Source organism: Lepidochelys olivacea (assembly GCF_965140295.1).
Source record: "Lepidochelys olivacea isolate rLepOli2 genome assembly, chromosome: 4".
Lineage (NCBI taxonomy): Eukaryota > Metazoa > Chordata > Testudines > Cheloniidae > Lepidochelys > Lepidochelys olivacea.
In genome coordinates this window covers 92956419-92978479 of record NC_140414.1, presented here as the reverse complement: position 1 = coordinate 92978479, position 22061 = coordinate 92956419, and the positions used below count along the sequence as shown (strand labels likewise).

The 22061-nt window shown below is 42.5% G+C and overlaps 1 protein-coding gene across 2 annotated transcripts in view; it reads left to right on the top strand.

Moving 5' to 3' along the window:
- TUSC3 (tumor suppressor candidate 3) overlaps positions 1-22061 on the top strand; it is a 281944-nt gene that overhangs the window by 110176 nt on the left and 149707 nt on the right. For both annotated transcript variants that reach the window (XM_084627131.1, XM_084627132.1), the window contains exons 3-4: positions 17915-18032; positions 20862-21002. In XM_084627131.1, the coding sequence (XP_084483257.1) occupies positions 17915-18032; positions 20862-21002 (259 nt within the window). The remainder of the gene's footprint in view (positions 1-17914; positions 18033-20861; positions 21003-22061) is intronic.

Below are 22061 nucleotides of genomic sequence, written 5' to 3'. Positions count from 1 at the left end.
TTATATGTCCTGGGGTGCTCTACTCAGTGCTGGAGCGCCTCCTTCTGGCCAGGTCTGGGGATTAGCTCTGCCAAGCCGACATCCCTTCATGCAGTTGCACTCCATCACTCTCTCATTCTCTTTCTCGGGATTCAACTGCACCTGCTTCATGGCTTGGCCGTCTGGCCAGGTCACTGTGGTTTTCCCCTTCTTGGAAAATCATAGAATCATAGCATCATAGAATATCAGGGTTGGAAGGGACCTCAGGAGGTCATCTAGTCCAACCCCCTGCTCAAAAGCAGGACCCATCCCCAATTAAATCATCCCAGCCAGGGCTTTGTCAAGCCTGACCTTAAAAACTTCTAAGGAAGGAGATTCCACCACCTCCCTAGGCAACACATTCCAGTGTTTCACCACCCTCCTAGTGAAAAAGTTTTTCCTAATATCCAACCTAAACCTCCCCCACTGCAACTTGAGACTATTACTCCTTGTCCTGTCCGCTTCCACCACTGAGAATAGTCTAGAACCATCTCCTCTGGAACTACCTCTCAGGTAGTTGAAAGCAGCTATCAAATCCCCCCTCATTCTTCTCTTCCACAGACTAAACAATCCCAGTTCCCTCAGCCTCTCCTCATAAGTCATGTGTTCCAGACCCCTAATCATTTTTGTTGCCCTTCGCTGGACTCTCTCCAATTTATCCACATCCTTCTTGTAGTGTGGGGCCCAAAACTGGACACAGTACTCCAGATGAGGCCTCACCAATGTCGAATAGAGGGGGACGATTACATCCCTCGATCTGCTCGCTATGCCCCTACTTATACAGCCCAAAATGCCATTGGCCTTCTTGACAACAAGGGCACACTGTTGACTCATATCCGGCTTCTCGTCCACTGTCACCCCTAGGTCCTTTTCCGCAGAACTGCTGCCTAGCCATTCGGTCCCTAGTCTGTAGCTGTGCATTGGGTTCTTCCGTCCTAAGTGCAGGACCCTGCACTTATCCTTATTGAACCTCATCAGATTTCTTTTGGCCCAATCCTCCAATTTGTCTAGGTCCCTCTGTATCCTATCCCTGCCCTCCAGCGTATCTACCACTCCCCCCAGTTTAGTATCATCCGCAAATTTGCTGAGAGTGCAATCCACACCATCCTCCAGATCATTTATGAAGATATTGAACAAAACCGGCCCCAGGACCGACCCATGGGGCACTCCACTTGACACCGGCTGCCAACTAGACATGGAGCCATTGATCACTACCTGTTGAGCCCGACAATCTAGCCAACTTTCTACCCACCTTATAGTGCATTCATCCAGCCCATACTTCTTTAACTTGCTGACAAGAATACTGTGGGAGACCGTGTCAAAAGCTTTGCTAAAGTCAAGATACAATACATCCACTGCTTTCCCTTCATCCACAGAACCAGTAATCTCATCATAGAAGGCGATTAGATTAGTCAGGCATGACCTTCTCTTGGTGAATCCATGCTGACTGTTCCTGATCACTTTCCTCTCATGTAAGTGCTTCAGGATTGGTTCTTTGAGGACCTGCTCCATGATTTTTCCGGGGACTGAAGTGAGGCTCACTGGCCTGTAGTTCCCAGGATCCTCCTTCTTCCCTTTTTTAAAGATTGGCACTACATTAGCCTTTTTCCAGTCATCTGGGACTTCCCCCGTTCGCCACGAGTTTTCAAAGATAATGGCCAATGGCTCTGCAATCACAGCCGCCAGTTCCTTTAGCACTCTCGGATGCAACTCGTCCGGCCCCATGGACTTGTGCACGTCCAGTTTTTCTAAATGGTCCCTAACCACCTCTTTCTCCACAGAGGGCTGGCCATCTATTCCCCATGTTGTGATGCCCAGCGCAGCAGTCTGGGAGCTGACCTTGTTCATGAAGACAGAGGCAAAAAAAGCATTGAGTACATTAGCTTTTTCCACATCCTCTGTCACTAGGTTGCCTCCCTCATTCATTAACGGGCCCACACTTTCCTTGGCTTTCTTCTTGTTGCCCACATACCTGAAGAAACCCTTCTTGTTACTCTTAACATCTCTCGCTAGCTGCAGCTCCAGGTGCGATTTGGCCCTCCTAATTTCATTCCTACATGCCCGAGCAATATTTTTATACTCTTCCCTGGTCATATGCCCAACCTTCCACTTCTTGTAAGCTTCTTTTTTATGCTTAAGATCCGCTAGGATTTTCCCGTTAAGCCAAGCTGGTCGCCTGCCATATTTACTATTCTTTCGACACATCGGGATGGTTTGTCCCTGTAACCTCAACAGGGATTCCTTGAAATAAAGCCAGCTCTCCTGGACTCCTTTCCCCTTCATATGCATCTAAGTCTCTCTGGACCCACTGTCCCAGGCAGTCTTCTCTTTCACTGTCCCCTTAACAGTACCATTTCTCCAGTGACTGGTAGGGGAACCCTAAGCCCACACTCTGCACTGGGTTCCAGCCCAGGGACCCTACAATAAGCAGTCAAGGTTTGCACAGTCCTGAACTTTCCTTCTGTATCCCTGAGCTACTTCGCACCTTGTGTTTTCTCACTCTGAGGGTGACTGCAGCCCCTCTTTTACTCTCAGGTATCTCCAGAGCCTGTATAGCTGAACTTCCTCTTTAATTAGCCCTCATTACTCCCTGGCTCCTCCTCCAGGTGCAACCTAGGTGGTTAATTGGCCCACCTAGACTCGTTAACTCCTTCAGGTCTTGTGTGGGATGGACATCATAATCCATCTGTTGATATTTGTTTCCTCCCCAATATTGGCAAAGGTATAGCACAGGGGTTCTTAAACTGGGGGTCAGGACTCCTCAGGGGGTCATGAGGTTATTACATGAGGGGTCGTGAGTTGTCAGCCTCCACCCCAAACCCCGCTTTTCCTCCAGCATTTATAATTATGTTAAAAATATAAAAATATGTTTTTAATTTATAAGGGGGGGGGTCACACTCAGAGGCTTGCTATGTGAAAGGGGTCACCAGTACAAAAGTTTGAGAACCACTGGTATAGCAGAAGTACAAAGTTCTCTCTTAAAAGGGTCAGTGTAGTCCTCATTACATGAAATAGCAGGGAATTAACTCCTTCATGTTATTTTTTGTGTACATGTATGAGCCTTTTTGTACTGCCTTTAAAATAATATAAACATTGTCATTATTAAGAAACATAATCTCATTTACAACTTTATATTGTTTACTGAGGTGGAAAAATGCTTATAAACTTCATCCTGCAATATGCCACTCTAGGCATTTAAGTATATACCAATTGTAAATCTTTAAAATAATCCTGGAAGGAAAAAAATCAACATATTGCTTTTAGTTAAATTGTTTTAAGCAGGTGTGAAATTGAGATCCAGTCCTGCCACATGGAATAATATGAATTTAATGAAGTTGATCATATGGCACATAAAACTATTATCAGAAAATTGAAATTTCTCAAATCAATGGTTAATTAATGGGCAGGAGAACTGTAAGTATGTGCAGAATTTGAATGCATGAATTACTTTTTTGTTAGCTACTCAGTATACACTTTGTGAAGAATCTATTTTTGCTTCAAGCAACTTAATGTGTAATGTCTGTAGATACTCTTCTATCTAGGATTTAAGTTAACTGTCACTCATCAAAACATTTTCAAAATGAATGCACACCAAAAATCAATGTGATATTTCAAGTATAAAGTAGCACCAATGCTGAAATATTTAACTTTTTACTACTATGACTAATAATCTCTAGCAAAGTTATACATTCATTCTTTTTTTCTAAAAAGTAGCATTGGCTACTCTCTGCATCACATAAACTATGGTATTATAAAGCTGTTTCTGTCCACTCTTTGTGCTCATTAGATTTATCTACTGTGTCTCCGTATTTTTCTCTATCTGCTCAATCATGTCTACCATAGTATTAAGGCATCTAAAGATATGTCAGCGATAGAAATGCAGTACTATACTATAGACACTTACTAGAGCGACTGAAAGGGGTCTTCAGGTGCTGTAGTAAATACACCTCTCTGAGAGGTAGTAGCTGCATCAATGGAAGAATTCTATGGAGTGGTGTCTACACCTGGGCTTAGTTTGGCTTTACTATTTCTCTCTGAGGTGTGAATTTTTCACATCCCTGAGTGACATAGCTAAGTTGATCTAACTTAGTAGTATAGACCAGCCCTAGTTTTTCTCTATGTTTTCTATTTAAAATCTTAAAAACAGTTTAAAAATTATCATGTTGCCATTGCAGGACTATCTATTATCTAGACCAGTGTTTCTCAAACTTGGGATGCCGCTTGTTCAGGGAAAGCCCCTGATGGGCTGGGCCAGCTTGTTTACCTGCTGCGTCCGCAGGTTCGGCCGATTGTGGCTCCCACTGGCCGCGGTTCACCACGGTGGGCTGCAGGAAGCGGCGGCCAGTACGTCCCTCAGCCTGTACCTCCCAAAGCCAGTGGGAGCTCCAATCGACTGAACCTGCGGACGCAGCAGGTAAACAATCCGGCCCGGCCCACCAGGGGCTTTTCCTGAACAAGTGGCGTCCCAAGTTTGGGAAACACTGATCTAGACCACTCCTGACAGGTGTTTGTCTAATCTGCTCTTTAAAATCTCCAATGATGGAGATTCCACAACCTTCCTATGCAATTTATTCCAGTGCTTTACCATCCTGACAGTTAGGAAGTTTTTCCTAATGTCCAACCTAAACCTCTCTTGTTGCAATTTAAGCCCATTGCTTCTTGTCCTATCCTCAAGGGTTAAGAAGAAAAATTCTTCTCCCTCCTCCTTGTGGCAACCTTTTATGTACTTGAAAATGGTTATCATGTCCCCTCTTAGTCTTCTCTTTTCCATACTAAAGAAACCCAGTTTTTTCAATCTTCCCTCATCGGTCATGTTGTTTAGACCTTTAATAATTTTTGTTGCTCTTCTCTGGACTTTCTCCAATTTGTCCACATCTTTCCTGAAATGTAGCACTCAGAACCTGACACAATTCTCCTGTTTCAGAGTAACAGCTGTGTTATTCGCTACAGCTCACTTCATCGGATGCATCCATAGCTCACGAAAGCTCATGCTCAAATAAATTGGTTAGTCTCCAAGGTGCCACAAGTACTCGTTTTCTTTTTGCGAATACAGACTAACACGGCTGTTACTCTGAAACCTGTCATTATGCAAGGCACTGCATTTAGTCGTATGGAGTGGAAATCTATCAACTGCATGAAAAAACTTGTACAGATACAGACAGACATCATCTTCCTTTCCAAATGCAAACAGATGGACATTGTACCAAAAGGACTGAAGGTAAAAAATCCATTACAATCTACATACCACACAGACTATGCTGACAGCGTGTGCCACACACTCTCAAAGAAACTGTGGAATCACCTGATCAACATCCTCTACAGCAAACAGGGAAAGATTAAGAATGAGCTCTCAAAAATGGAAATTCTCCTGTTGAGGCCTAACCAGCACGGAGTAGAGTGGAAGAATTACTTCTCGTGTCTTGCTTACAACACTCCTGCTAATACATCCCAGAATGATGTTCAGTCTTTTTGCAATGGTGTTACACTGTTAACTCATATTTAGCTTGTGGTCCACTATGACCCCCAGATCCCTTTCCACAGTACTCCTTCTTAAGCAGTCATTTCCCATTTTGTATGTGTGCAACTGATTGCTCCTTCCTAAATGGAGTGCTTTGCATTTGTCCTTATTGAGTTTCATCCTATTTACTTCAGACCATTTCTCCAGTTTTTTCAGATCATTTTGGAATTTTAATCCTATCCTCCAAAGCACTTCCAACCCTTCCCAGCTTGGTATCATCCACAAACTTTATAAGTGTACTCTCTATGCTATTATCTAAATCTTTGTGAAGATTTGAACAGAACCAGACCCAGAACTGATCCCTGTGGGACTCCACTCATTATGCCCTTCCAGCATGACTGTGACCCACTGATAACTACTCTGGGAATGGTTTTCCAACTAGTTTTGCACCCACTTTATAGTAGCTCCATTTAGGTTGCATTTCTCTAGTCTCTTTATGAGAAGGTCATGTGAGACAGTATGAAAAGCTTTACTAAAGTCAAGATATACCACATCTAAGATTTTCCCCCCATCCACAAGGCTTATTACCCTTTCAAAGAAAGCTATCAGGTTGGTTTGGCATGATTTGTTCTTGACAAATCCATGCTGACTGTTATCTTTCACTTTATTATCTTCTGGAGGTTTGCAAATTGATGGCTTAAGAAGAATATGTTATTGCCCTTATATAAATCCATGGTACATCCACATCTTGAATACTGTCCCCTCATCTCAAAAAAGATAGACTGGCATTAGAAAAGGTTCAGAAATGGGCAACTAAAATGATTAGGGGTTTGGAACAGGTCCCATATGAGGAGAGATTAAAGGGGCTAGGACTTGTCAGCTTGGAAAAGAGGAGACTAAGGGGGGATACGATACAGGTATATAAAATCATGAGTGGTGTGGAGAAAGTGAATAAGGAAAAGTTATTTACTTGTTCCCATAATAGAAGAACTAGGGGCCACCAAATGAAATTAATGGGCAGCAGGTTGAAAACAAATAAAAGCAAGTTCTTCTTCACTCAGCACACAGTCAACCTGTGGAGCTCCTTGCCTGAGGAGGTTGTGAAGGCTAGAACTATAACAGGGTTTAAAAGAGAACTGGATACATTCATGGAGGTTAAGTCCATTAATGGCTATTAGCCAGGGTGGACAAGGAATGGTGTCCCTAGCCTCTGTTTGTCAGAGAGTGGAGATGGATGGCAGGAGAGAGATCACTTGATGATTACCTGTTAAGTCCACTCCCTCTGGGACACCTGGCATTGGCAACTGTTGGTAGACAGGATACTTGGCTGAATGGACCTTATTTCCCTTGTTATAGATTGGCATTATATTTGCCCTTTTCCAGTCTTCTGGAATGTCTTCCGTCTTCCATGACTTCCAATTCTTTTTATAGCTCTTCTGTGCACGTCATCTGGTTCTATCAGTGCAAAAATGCTTATGTTTAATAGTTGCTATTTAATATCCTCCCTAGTTCCTGAGGGAATAGGATGTATTTTCTTGTCTCTGTAATATTTGAATACATCATCCTGCTTCTTTCCAAATACTGAACAGATTTTTTTTAATACTTCTGTCTTATCTACATCATGATTGACAACTTTACTAGACTCTTTTAGTATTGAACCTATACCATTGCTAGATCTTTCTTTTTTCCTGGTATATTTAAAGAATTCCTTCTTCTTGTCCTTAATCTTACTCACCATAGATTTTTCACTGATACCTTTAAGATTTCCTTATCAATTATAGGCATTTCCTAATTGTCAATTTGTACTAACTTATGTAATTGCTACATCTGGGCACACAAGTTCATCAAAGCATATCCTCAGGCTGATCAGTCCTCTTTGATACAACATGAAGAACACGTATGCAATCCAGTGTACCGTGCACTTTCTGTTCCTAAAGGAATTCTGTGCCAAAAAAAAAAATTCTGTGCACAATATTTCAAAATTCTACATACTTTATTTGTCAATATAGAAATGTGGAAGCCATGGCAGTGGGGAGCACAGGCCACTGGCTGCACAGAGGTGAGAGATCACCCTTCAGCCCCCATCCTCTTCAGGATATGGACTCGGTGGTGAGATTGCACCTGACCCTGACAGAGCGCAGGGCAGGCCCTACCCCAGAAACACCCCGGGGCCCTGCCCCTCTGTGCTAGGCACACCAAGATAGCAAGTGAAAGGGACTGAGTTTTGCATGCACATCCAGCCCTAGTTCCTGATCCAGGTATGGGGCAGGCAGGCTCAGCCCAGCAGGATCCAAGTGTGGAGGGGCTTAGTGTGCGGGGATCAAGGTGTGGGGTGAGAGTTTTCTGTGTGGGGCTATCTGTGTGCAGGCGGCTCAGTGAGGGGTCTGGATGCAGGGGGAATGGGACTCTGCAAGGACATCCAGGTGAAGGTGGTTGGGGCTCAGCGGCGGGAGGTCTGGGGGTCAGGCTCAGTAGGAGCAGTCTGGGTGTGGGGGGGATCAGTGGGGAGGTTCGGGTGCTGGGAGAGAAGGTCTTGGTGGGGTGAGGATCTGGGTGCAGCTGGTTGTGGGGGGTCAGTGGGGTGGGGGTCCAGGTGCAGGGGGCTTGTTGGGGTGGCCCAAGTGCAGGGAGGGTGGGGCTCGTCAGGGTGGGTGTGAGAGTAGCATGGGGGTTGTATGGGCGTAGGGAGTGTGGGATCAGTGGGGTATGGGCTGGGTGCAGGGGTGAGGGTCCAGATGGATGGGCGAGGGAATCAGTGGGGTTCCAGGTGCAGGGGGTGAGTCTTGGTGGGGAGGTCTGGGTTCAGGAGGGGCTCCGGATACAGGGGTGTAGCTCAGCAGGTTGGGCCTTTGAGTGGGTGGATGGGCTCAGTGTGGGGTTCTGGATGCGTGGGAGTGAGGCTCGGCGTGGAGCTCTGGGCATGGGAGGGTCCAAATGCACAGGGTTTGTGTGGATGGAGGAGAGGCTCCCTGTACACTAACCCCTCCCATCCCGGCTGAAGATCAATGGGGGCAGGAAGTGGGGTGGGGTGCGGAGCTTCCTGCAGCTAGGGGTAGTTTCTGGGGGTGGATCTGACCTGGCCCTGGCCCCGGCCCCAGCTGCTCCTTGCCCCAGCCCTGCTAGGACTAGCAGCTGAGCCCAACACAGGATAGGAACCATGGGCCAGGGCATTCCAAGCCCTGCCCCCTGGCAATGATTTACTTCTCTGCTAGCTGCTTGGGGCACCCAAAATAATGCACCCATGCTGCTGGGGAGGGGCGCGTGATCGCTCTTGTGGCTTCCCTTTGCTTTCCTGTTAGAAAGTCATTTTTCTGCAGGGAAACAACAAAATGTGCAGAATTCTGTATACACACAGTGGTGCACAATTTATTCAGGTGTAACTTTCAAATCACTAATTCCATTGTGCCCGGACACTGATTGTCTCATTCCTCAAATTCATTTTGTTCACTCAAATCACTTCAGAAAAGCAGTAAGGAAAAAGTTGTTTTTAGACATTAATTCCTCAGACTACAGTCTGCCCCCTTTTGCAGATGCTTAGGGATTTGACTAAGTGTGTGACTGGGCAGTGTTAACCCTCCCTAGTAACTCATGACCTAGCTCACCAGTTTCTACCAGGTTCTGCGGAAATGCACTACCTGAGAAAAGAAGGAAATGGCAGAGAAAGAAGAGGATTTCATTGCCAGAGTGATACCACACTTCTTTCGGCTGATGAAGCACATTTTATAGTCCTCCCCTGCCTGTGCTGTGTGTGTGACACTTTGATAGGTGAACAACCATTAAATGCCATTGATTGTTGCATGAAGCAAAAGTTCTTCCTTAGTTTGCCTGTGGTGGGGTGGCTGCCCCACACAGGGAGAAGAAGGGGTTAAAAGCATCACCGTGGATGCTGCGCAGAACCCACTAATTAGGAAAGGGCTTATTGAGCCCACCAAGAGGGGGAAGGCTCGCTGGAGCAGCCAGTCAGGGCTCTGAGGGCCATATATAAAGGGCTGCTCAGCAGAGCAGAGGAGAGTCTCTGCCTGGAAGGCATGGGAGGAGGACTGACTGGCTGACTGAAGAAGCGCCCTAGATAGAGTAGTGCTGGTCAGGGGCAACAGAGTGTGAGGGTGAGCTGCTGTGGTATAGTGGCTAGGCCTAGCCTTGGAGTCCAAATACCTGGGTTCTCTTCCTGGCTCTACTCACTGATCTGCTGAGTGATGTTGGGCAAATCACTTCACCTTTCATCTGTGTCTATATAAACTGTAAGCTCTTTGGGGCAGAAAACTTCTTGCTATGTGTGCCTAACGCAGTGGGCCCCAATATATAGACCCTACTGTAATAATTTTTTTTAATGGTGTGGCTGGATCCTGATCTATTTAAATTCTTGAAAAGCAGGATTAAAACTTTGAACTGGTACCATAAATGATTGGAAGAAAATGAAGGGATTAGAGCAGAGGGATAATGTGATTGTGGAAGCCCATCCCACTGAGGAAGCGGACTATAACATAGTACAGGAGCTGGAGACTCTGCCTTGCTTCACATGCAGATATAGTGTGTAACAGCAATCCAGACTGGAGGTGACAAACGCATGGAATACAGGAGGGATGTTTGCAACTGCTATGTACTGAAACTTGCTGTCACTACTTTCCTCAAGATTTTGTCTTGGACTGGGAGGTCTGAGATAGAATGATTTTAAGAGAGATTTCTGCATCAAGTACTGGCTTTTTCAGGATTGGGCAGGCTAATGCATTTTAAAAAAGAGATTCAGTTTTTCTTCTCTGAAGGAGGTATGGATTATTTCCATTAGCAGAGGAAACTGATGTACTTCTGCTGGCTATGATTGTCACAGGTCTGTGTGGTAGGAGTTGACTCTCATATTTTTAAAGTCTTCTAGTATTTCATCATGAGTGAAAGTCTGAACTCTGTCAGGTGTACTGGAATGCTTAAAGCCGTCCAGTCCAGTCTAGATTTTGCTTATCTGCCTCGAAGGGTTCCTCCTATATGTAGCTAATGTTTCTTCTTCGAGTGATTGCTCATATAGATTCCAATTAGATGTGTGTGCACTGCGTGCACAGTGGTCGGCAAGTTTTCCCTTAGCAGCTCCCATCAGGTTGACTGTGGAGCCCCCTGGAGTGGCGCCTTCATGGCGCTGCATATATGCCTCTACTGACCCAGCCCCTCCTCAGTTCCTTCTTGTCGGCTACTCCGACAGAGGGATAGGAGGGTGGGTATTGGGATGGATATGAGCAAGACATCTCGAAGAACAATAGTTATGAGAAGGTGAGTAACCGTTTTTTTCTTCTTTGATTGATTGCTCGTATTGATTCCAATTAATTGGGAGACTCCCAAGCCTTACCTAGGTGGTGGATGCTGAACGCTGCATCATCCCTGTCATGCTGGATAACGGCGTAATGAGAAGTGAATGTATGCACCGAGGACCAAGTTGCTGCCCTGCAGGTTTCTTGTATCGGGACCTGGGCCAGGAGTGCTGCCGATGAGTCCTGTGCCATTGTGGAGTGCCAAGAGTGCTAGGGCTGGTATGTTGGCCAGCTCGTAGCACGTGCGGGTGTAGGACGTGATCCAGGAAGATATTCTTTGAGATGAGACTGGGAGTCCTTTCATCCATTCTGCTACGGACAACTGGTTCGACTTCCTGAACAGCTTAGTGCACTCACTGTAGAATGCTAGCGCCCACTGAACATTCAGAGTGTAGCCTCTGCTCATGGCTACTGGCATGAGGCTAAGGATAAAAAAACAGGCAGGAATATGTCTTGGCCAGCATGGAAACGTGACATGGCCTTAGGAAGAAAGGCGGGGTGAGGTCTGAGTTGCACCTTATCCTTGTAGAAAAATGTATAAGGTGGGTCTGAGGTAAGGGTCTTTAAGTCAGACACCCTCCTTGCTGATGTAATGGCGACCAGGAAGGCTACCTTCCATGACAGGTAGAGCAAGTCACCGGTGGCTCAAATGAGGGCCCCATTAGTCTGGAGAGGACCACGTTAAGGTCCCAGGCAGGAACAGGCTTCCAGACGCTCCTAGGTGGAAAGCCGAGAGAGCAGCGAGGTGTACCTTTATGGATGATACTTCCAGGCCTTGCTGTTTCAGGTGCAGAAGGTACTCTAGGATGAGAGGGATAGGCATCTGAAGTGGGGGTGTATGACGCTGGTCACACCAGTAGTTGAACCTTTTCCACTTTGCCAGATATGTGGCTCTAGTGGAGGGCTTTTTCCTGCCAAGTAAGACCTCCTTACCTGTTCCGAGCACATAAGCTCCATGGGGTTCAGCCGTAAAGCTTCCAGGCCATGAGGTGGAGGGATTGGAGGTCGGGGTGATAAAGACGACCGTGGTCCTGAGTGATCAGGTCAGGGAAGAGTGGCAATGTGATTGGTGTGACCACCGACAGTTCCAGAAGGGCGGTGTACAGTGTTGCAGTGGCCACGCTGGAGCTGCCAGAATTATCTCCGCCCCATTCCTGTGGACCTTGAGTAGGACCTTGTGCACGAGAGGGATCAGGGGAAAGGCATAGAGCAGGTGGCCTTCCCAGGGTAGCAGGAATGCATCTGTGGTTGAGCCTGTGCTATGCTTCTGAAAGGAGCAGAACATCGGGCACTTTCTGTTGCCCTGGGTGGCAAACAGATTGACCTGGGGAAATCTCCACCTTCAGAAAATGGAGTTTGAACCCTTGGGCTCGTGGCATGGCCCAGAAGCCGAGGTGTGGGGGTTAGGTATTGGGGAAAAGCCCACACTCCCAACCCTTATCTCACTATATACACTAACTATTACTACTAACTAAAGAACTAAACTACAACTTGCTAAGCAAGCGACTGCAGTTCCAACGACAGTCACTGGTGGTAAGAAGGAACTGAGGAGGGGCCGGGTCAGCAGGGGCATATATGCAGCGCCATGAAGGCGCCACTCCAGGGGGCTCCACAGCTGACCCGACAGGAGCTGCTAAGGGAAAACTTTCCGACGACTGTGCACATGGCGCGCACACACCTAATTAGAATTGATATGAGCAATCACTTGAAGAAACATTTGCTACATAGGAGGAACCCTTCAAGGCAGAAAACCAAAATCTAGACTGGACTGGACAGCTTTAAGTATTCCAGTACACCTGACAGAGTTCAGACTTTCACTGATGATCAAAGACTAGTCTGTAGAAAGAGTATGAAAATTCTGTTATGGAGTTTGAATTTTCTACACTTTGTAGTATTTTTATTATATATGTGATAAATTTTCTACATGGAGTTGCAGAAACTTGAATGCATCTTAACCATATTTGGTTAAGATAGGTGTGGGTCTACATATATGTTTATTGATCTTCCCAGACTCATGGCCAAAGAACTTGGTTATAAATTGTTGTTGCGTTGCAAGCAGGAAGTTAAAATATTCAAACACTTTTTATTATTAGGAAAATTATTATTTCAAGTAACAAACAGCAAACTAATTGTACTGGTAAAGAGTAGCAATGAACAAATCTTATTACAAAGAGATGGAAAAGACCTTCTAGACCTTCTGTTAGTCCATTCCCCTGCCAATGCAAGTTGTTGCCTATTGTATAGTTATTAGTATTTTGTTTAATCTACTTAATGTACCACGTGATAATGCTTTCATCACTTTCCTGGGCAGATCATTTCACATCTTAATAGATCTTACTGATTTTTTTTTCTAATGTTCTGCGTATATTTGCTCTCTTAATTTTATTCCATTTGGTTTGCTCTACAGTTGAAAATTAGATTGGTTTATCTACGCCAGTCAGGGCGTTAAAAATCTACATCCCCTGAGGGGCATAGTTAAGATGACCTAAATCCCTATGTAGACAGAGCTAGGTTGATGGAAGAATTCTTCTGTTGACCTAGCTATCGCCTCCTGGGGAGGTGGATAACCCAAAGAACTACAGGTATGTTGCTGTAGTGTCTTAATTGGAGACAAGTCCTTACTCGAGCATTATACTAACCTAATTTTCTCTAGTTCTGCTCCTGTTTTCACCTTCAGAAAACCAAATAGTGCTCAAGCTATACAAATGTGATTCTTTGTGTAGACACATACACAAAGAAAACCCTCCTCTTTGCTGAATTGATTCTGTTTAATAAAACCCTTTGTGACAGATATGGCAATTTCCTGCAATATCCTTGAGAAAACTTATTAGGTTTAAATATATTTTGGAATTCATTGTATTAAATGCAAATATTATGTATTATTGTGGGCTGGAACTGTGTGTAACCTGTCCAAGAGGGAAATGTAATATAAGGCCTACATGATCAAAACAGTATTGAACAATGTGCCAGACAAGAATGTACTTTTGGGATGATATGTATGAAGTAGATTTCCTGGGAAATATGTAGGAGGAGATGAATGCAAATTCCCCACCTCCAGTTAAAAAAAAAATCCTTTTGAAGCTATGCACTGAGGAGCGGGCCTTTGCTGATCATTTGTTATATGAGGCCAAGATAAAAGGCCCAATCTGCATAAAGGAAAGACTGAGTTATTCATGGTTGTGCTAGTTCTGAGCTAAGGTTGTTACAAACTTGCAACCACAGGGGGGAAAAAGCCTTTGTGCGGTTTGAAAGACTGACCCCTGCTAAGGCCTTGTGGGTATTGTAAGGGGGTAAGCTTTTTGCTTGTGTGTAGTTTTTTTTTTTTTTATTTTATTGTTTGTAAGATTTTCTCTGTAGTGTTTTTACCTTAAGAATAAATGTGCCTTCTTATAAAGAGCTGTATGGTATCTTGTAACTGCTGGCAATTACAGCTGTTCATAGGCTCTGACGAGAAAACCAAGCATAGATGCTGGCTTATTTAGTCAATCTGGTTTTCTGGAAATATCAAACCCATAATTTAATATATGATAAGTATGTGTCATGCAGGAAAGGAAACAGCTCGTACGACCTGCTGCCAACAATAACTATTGTCAAAATACGAATATCCTAGGTAAAGAATGTTTAGATGGCTGGCAGTATGTCATCTAACCTGGTCTCTGCCTCTCTTACTGGTAGATAATACTGCTGTCATTGCTGGGACTGCAGTGCAACCACCTCTGCCTAAACTCTTAAATGGTGGTAATAACAGTAACACTATTTCTGCTCTTAGATACTCTATGCTCCTTTCTGGCTCAGCCTGATGAAAAAGTAATGCCAAACTAGCAGCATTAGGGTCTATTTCTAGTCTGATCATGCAGTCCTTTCATGCCAAGATCAAATACAGTTCCTCCTATACCTCTTCATAGCAGCTCACACAGCTAGTTGGAAGATGATGGCACTATATAGCCTTTTTAGTAGTAAGTCTCCAATTAGAGTCAAATACAGTTCCTCCCATACCTCTTCATAGCAGCTCACAGAGCTAGCTGGAAGATGATGGCACTATATCTATAGCCTTTTTGGTAGTAAGACTCCAATTAAAAAAAATTTTTTTTTTTTCACCTGAGATGCAATCCCCTAGAGAACTACCATTTCTGGAACCGTGTTGCCTAGTATTTATCAGAGTCCAGATAGGAGTTCCCAATCACTTCAGAAGGCTGTTAGATGTAATTTATTGCATCACTTCTATCCAAGTAGGTAGAGAGACATGATGGATTATGGAGATAGTATCATATCATTCTTATTACAGTACATAATATCTGGTTGTGAACATAGCTAGACCACGTAACAAATTGTGTGAACCTATCACTGTTAGTCTCATCCTTCCTTCTCCAGACCTTTCAGTTATTTTTTATGCCCACTTCTGTGTTGTCTTTAATTAGGCTCCGATCCTGCAAGGACTTGCATGCATGCGTAACTTCATATACTGAGTAGTCCCATTGATTTCAAAAGAGAGACAGGTATATCTTTTCAGCCACCTGCTCACCACTTGAATTAAGAGCTAGCTTCAATATTAAAGTGCAAATATTTGAATTTTACCGAATTTTGCTCTTTATAGAATGCTCTTTTCAGTGTCTTTATAAAAGCTGTTCTTGAGAAGTCCTACAGAATACTTTGCTAAGTTACCTTCAGTAAGTTCTAAAAATTGTATTCCAAAACCACGTTGTTGCAGAACATGCAAGTAGACACATAAAAACAAACAAAAACTCAGAAGCTAAGCTCTCTTCTGAAAAGACAGATGTCCATTAAATAAATTGGAAAATGGTTTAATTTGAAGATGCAAAGTATGCAAAGATGGGGAAAAATTAAGAAACTTTTATTAACTAGTAGGGGCATAACTATAATTTGTAATTATGATTTTATGTGAATATCTGTAAAAATATGAAAGGATAGAATAAAGAGAATGATAGCATCAAGATGAAATGCTGTTATCATCTTGTTCTGATCATAAAAATGGTAAGGTTTTAATATAACAGGTTTAACACAACAGTGCCCTACAGTTATTACTTAAGCATTTGCAGCATTCATTTGATGCTGCTTGACTGCCCTCTTCAGGATGCCGATGAACATGTTAGCCTGTTTCAGTATGAAATACCAAACAAGTGCATAAGTTCAACATTTTCTGTACTTTCAAATCTAGTTTACCAAATGAGTTTTTTTTAAAAATAGTTGACAAGGGTAAAAGTTAGGTTTTCATTGTACTGCATCTGAGATTGACTTAAAATGATGATCAAGTTTCACATTTTATTTTTATAGTGGTGCATTTGACCATGCATGTTGTTTCTCTTGGTACACACAGCTCCAGAAGTGCTGTGTGCTGAGTAGACAAGTGTTGTAAGGGTAGCCAAATAGTTGCTTTTAATACCTGTATACCACGCCATAATGTGCATGCAACATGCTTTACAAAAACAACCTTCAGACAGAAGTTTTAAAAACAAATGTGTTCATACTATTTCTGTATCCCTCCATCTGAAAAGACAGGTAGATAAAGGACGGGGCTCTGTAATATAAATAAATAGCCACAGAAGGAGCTCTGTGGGGTGGAAATTGCCAGAAAGATCCCCTCGGTAACTTTGAGATGCCCCCTAATAAACTGTACAGTTGTTTTGCCCCCAAGTCTGTGTGGCTTCAGGGCTATGCAGATAACTTCTTCACGGGTAATGCTGCTCTCTCATCCCCTCAACTCCTCTCCCCCCAAATCTTGCTTTTAAAGTGATTTTCTGAGTACCAAGAGGGCGAGTGCAAAAGTTAATGTAGTGTCATGCTGCATTATTTTTCCCTCTAGCTCTTCCTTGAGGTTTGGGGGTAGGGAGCCTGCTGGAGGGAAAATGTGACTTTCTAATGCTGATAGAAATTACTACAGACTGCAAAAACTATACTTTGTGTGTTGGTTTTAAAATATTTTTTGTAGGAAAGAATGTTGAACAAGGATGTTATTGGCAACCCCACCCCCTTTAGATCTGACACAACCACTCCTTTTGTGGCACAACAATTTTCAGTGTCGTATTGGCAGAGCTCTTTCCATGTATCCTTTGTTCTGGGAGGAATGTTGCATTGGTATATAGCAGGGGTGGCCAGACTTAGTGACCCTCCAAGCTGCATATGACAATCTTCACAAATTCAAAAGCCGGGGCACACCTGCCGGGACTCAGGGCTTCATCCCCGCTGGAGGTGCCCGATGGGGCTCGGGGATTCAGCCTTACTTGTGCTGAAGCCCTGAGGCGCAGGTGTACCCTACAGAGCTGAAGTCCCAAGACCTCCCTCCCCACTGCGCAGAAGCCCCTACCCCACCACCCCTCTGCAAGGCAGAAGTCCTGAGCTTCCCCACCCCAGTCTGGTAGGTGGAGCGTGGGGGAGGGAGCTACGCCAGCCACACTTCAACAGTAAAAGAGCTGCATGTGGCTCACGACCCACAGTTTGGGCACCCTTGGTATATTGCTCCGTGTTCTACTAGTCTGAACTGATGCTTATTTGGAGCAGTTTTGAGCATATAAATCCGGATACTAGATCTGCATTGCCACAAGGATGTCTCTACAAGAATCAGTTTGCAGGTATAAACTATAGGAGCATTTAACTGACACTGTTTGTAAAGCTTTTTATGTTAAAAATGTTAAAACACATTTTCATTCGTATTTTGAATGTGGGTTTTGTTGCTTAGATAGCTATTATAAATTAACTGCATGCAATGTAGTTGTAACTGTCGGTCTCGGGATATTAGCGAGACAATGTGGGTGATGCAACATCTTTTATTGAGCCATTTTGCTGTGAAGCTCAGAGTACCTTTCCCAGAACTGAAGAACAGCTCGGTGTGGCTTGAAAGCTTTTCTCTCACTAGAAGAAGCTGATCCAATAAAATATTACCTCACCCATTATAAATTAATTGTAATTCTGGAAAAACAAAAACAACATCAAGAACCCCCTATCACCTTGCCATACTGGCCAAAACCTTTTTTGGTAGAGAATTGAGAATGTGTTTGCTGGAGTTTTAGTTAATCCCTCTGTTTGGTTTGCAGTTGTTACAATTCGTTATGGAATCTTTACTGGGAGTCAATTACATACAGATACCTATAATTTTTATCTGTATCTATGCCTTTTTCCCTTACAGGCAAGCTAATGAAGAATATCAAGTGCTGGCCAACTCATGGCGCTACTCATCTGCTTTTTCTAATAAACTATTCTTCACTATAGTGGATTATGATGAAGGAGCAGATGTTTTTCAACAGGTAAAAGGTGTTGAATGATGTCTTTAAGATTGTTTAATATATATCACATATTTTAAGTACTGTGATTTTTTTTGTTTGATAATAAAGAATTACAGGGGTTGGTGGGGAGAGAGTCTGGAATACTGTTGTTAGTCACAGGAATTTCTATAATGCACCCAAGGTAGCTATAGCAAGAAACACCAAAAATGCAAAATGGCCAGTTTTGCTATGTCATATGTAGTCAACCGAAAACAAATATGGTAATATCAAGTTTATCAAGCCATTGTTAATGTATTGGTTGCTTCCATTGGGCATTGTAAAACAAATGGACTCCAAAATGATGTGAAATACAGTGAAAAATCACATTTGTAGTTAAGAGAACCTATGGGGAAGTCTGACATAAAAAAGCACTTAACAAATATCACCTTTCATGAAGACTTTAAATATTTAATACCCTTTTTATCTTTGTAGAATATCAGTCTTGGAACTCTTGGGAATTGTTGTAAATAGCTATGGTTACTTTACAGTGTGGAGAACCAATTATTAGCAAGTATGCTAGTCCCGCAATTTCTCTTTGGTTTGGGTACTCAGCTCAAGTTCAACTTGAATCATAATTTGAGAAAGAAAAATATTTTCTTCTCTTTGAAGCTTAGCCCCCTGCTTGGCACTAGAAGATGAATTAATAAAAGCAAGAAGCAGCAGAAGTTACTAACCATTTTTACTCCCTTTTGGTTAATTGTGAGATATTAAACTATGAAGCAAAAAAAAAGCAGATCTACAGTGTTTAAAACAATACACAGTAAACTTAGATGGTTTTCCAACAGAACTGTTGGACCACATTGTATATAAATAACATGCTCTAAATTTTGCACTTTGTTTGCACACACATGGAGCAACTTATATTCAGTAGATGCATTTGGCCCAGTTCATTCTGGTGTAAAGAGATAAAACTCCATTTACATCAGTGGACTTACACTTGCTTATATCCACATTGTGTTTTGTTCATGGTCTTTGAAAACTCCAGCTATTTTGGATATCTGTGAAAAGAGTAACAAGTGAGCATATTGTCATGTAGGTATTTGTTTTATCAGAGTTTATATAGGCAAATTAACAAGACAGTGGACATCTGAACTAATTATAATAGCACAGGAGATTTCATTCTTGACTGTAATACTCATAGCTAAGCTGTTGCTGTGTGCTGGTTCAGAGAGGACATAAAAGCATGTCAGTTGATTTGATTTCACCTTTCATTCTGATTATATAGAAACGGTCTGGTGCACCCAGGCTGTCAGCAATCTAAAAAATATATACTGTGGCAAAATACCTTATTTGCCTCAGTAGGCTCAGTTCTTTTTAGCCTTGGAGACTCAGGTTTAGGGCAAGGCAAATCCTTATAGGTGGCACAGGGTCCTGCTACTCCTCTCCTCAGTCAGTCCCTTGTGCTTGTTTTCCTTCTCTTCTGGGGAGCAAGTGCAGCCTCCCTACTGGGAGGGTCTGGTGTCTTGCTGTAAACACCCTACTGGTAACTTCTCTACTCCTCCCCTCCTACCACCCAGGGGAGGGTTTAAAAAGGTCCCAAGTGGTGGGAGTCAACTGACCCTAATTGGTTCCCTAGCAACCCCTTTTACAGCTGAACCTTATTGCCCCCTGATTCTCTCTCTTCAGTGGATAGGGAGGGGCCTCTTAATCCCCTGGGATTAATTACTACCTCCCCCCCCATTTTGTAGCTGTTTGTCATGGGTTTACCACAATACCAGACAGAAGATTTCTGTATCTGAGTATCCCACTAAATTCAATAGTTTTACAACATTCTTCTTAACACGGTTCACACAAATATTTTTCTTTCAACAGTTGTTCATTAAAGGATGGGGCGTATTGTATTTAGAAGAAAATAATATTTTAGTATCTAGTTTATTTTTCATAAATTATACATTGAACTTGTACTTGATGTTTAACTAAAGCATTTATGTAATTTAATAACATTGATTTTGTTGGAGAGCAGCAAGCACGGCAGGTAAATAAAATGTCACTGCCCTTGTGTCATTAGAGAACTCAAATAATTTCATTCATATTTAATCATTTCCATTTTTTCAATGATTTTATATTTAATTTCAAATCACTTGATAAATGTATTGCATTATTTTCTGAAATCCAAATATTGTGAGATGTTTCATATAGTAAAATATATTTCCTTGTCCATGCACCACATGTTCAAATAAGCAATGCAAATTGCATTTGTTCATCTTGCTGGGGAATAATTTTTTCACTTAGAATGCCCAGCGGGGGGCCTGTCACTATTTTCTGTGTTTTCAAATTGACAATATTGGGAACATTTACAGGATGAATTAATATTTAAGACCCCAGTGCTCTAAAGATTTGCATGTATGCTTAACTTCACACACTGTGAGTAGTCACATTAACATCCACATAGCATTTAAGTATGTGCTTAAGTTTTTTTCAAGGTTGGGATGTAGTTTGTCTTGTGACTTTGTGTAATACAAACAATATTTTTAAAGATGCTGCTTTGCTAGTTATATAACAGCATAAATGAGCATATTAGGAAAAATACCCAACAAAGGAATGCTTAAAATTGAAATATGGTTTATGAAATGACTACTGTGCCCTAAAAACCCCTAGCGAAGAAACTGAAAGAATGTTAGCTCTGAGCACTTTTTCAGTAATAGAAAAATATATTTAAATGTTTGAAAATAGTTATTTCAAACTTTGGAAAGCCACTAATATTTTTCTGATTAATGGTATCTTGCCAGTGTCTATGGTAGGAAGAAGGCAAACAGTTGCACAAAGCATGTTTGAGTTATTTAATATTGTGGTGCCTTCTGTTTTTTGTAGCTCAATATGAACTCTGCTCCGACATTCATGCATTTTCCTCCGAAAGGTAAACCCAAGAGAGCTGACACCTTCGACCTGCAGAGAATAGGATTTGCAGCAGAGCAGCTAGCTAAATGGATAGCTGACAGAACGGATGTTCATGTAAGTCATTTGACAACGTTAAGACAGATCCAAACTTATCTGTCTATTCTATGAGGAACTGATACCAAGAACTGTTTTTCCCCTCATGTATGTTTATTTATCAAATGAAATCCACAAAAATAGGTTAAAATACAAATATGAGCTGTGATACTTGAGCGCACTGTGGTAACTTCAGCAATTTGAATGTTGCATTGCAGTCTTGGTTTGGTAGTTACATTTTTATCCAGTCTTATTCTAGCACAAAATGAGTGATAATACTGTGACAATTAGTTGATAAATGTAAGTGTATTTGCAATGTTACTTAAAAAACAAAGTCTGAAGTTTCAAAAGTGTTTTATGCCAAAATATTGGCACAGACATAATAATCTGCAAATAAGTTGAGGAAACTTACTTAATTATTTTTATATAGTTGAATATTATATACAATTGTTCCTTAAAGGTGAAATCAAAAACTTTCTAAAATAATAAAGAAACATACTGCTTAAGTTCCCAATTCAGTCATATGCAAAGGGACTATTCTCAGATTTTAAAATCTATTCAGAAACAAAATCTTATCTTGTGCTAGCAATATTACTTATCATCTATACTTGTGTCCCTGTCATGCAGGAAGACAGACAAGATGCAGTGGATGTGGTTTAATTAGACCACAGCTTTATTCACTTAAATCTGGGAATACCTGTCAATAACTCATGCAGTGCAGGAGATCTTTTTTCCCCTTAATCACTTCCACCTATTTCGGAAGGCTGACATCAGTGCTTCCCCTTCCCAGCTTGGATCCAGGCAGTTACTGAGACCCGAGTGCCCTCCACTCATCTGAGGGCTAAGTGGGGGCTGGAAAAAGGAAAGGGGACGAGTTCTCCTAAATCTGTCATATATTGAGTCCCAGTTGTGTGACAGTGTTAGCAATATTGCCTATCATCAATACATACTCCCTGTACAAGTACATAGAGAATACTGTGCATTCAGTAGTAGATGGGTTACTACTGTGTGTGTGTGTGTGTGTGTGTAATGCATCACTTCTGTTTGTCACAAAGTGGAAGAATAATTGATGCTTTCGTT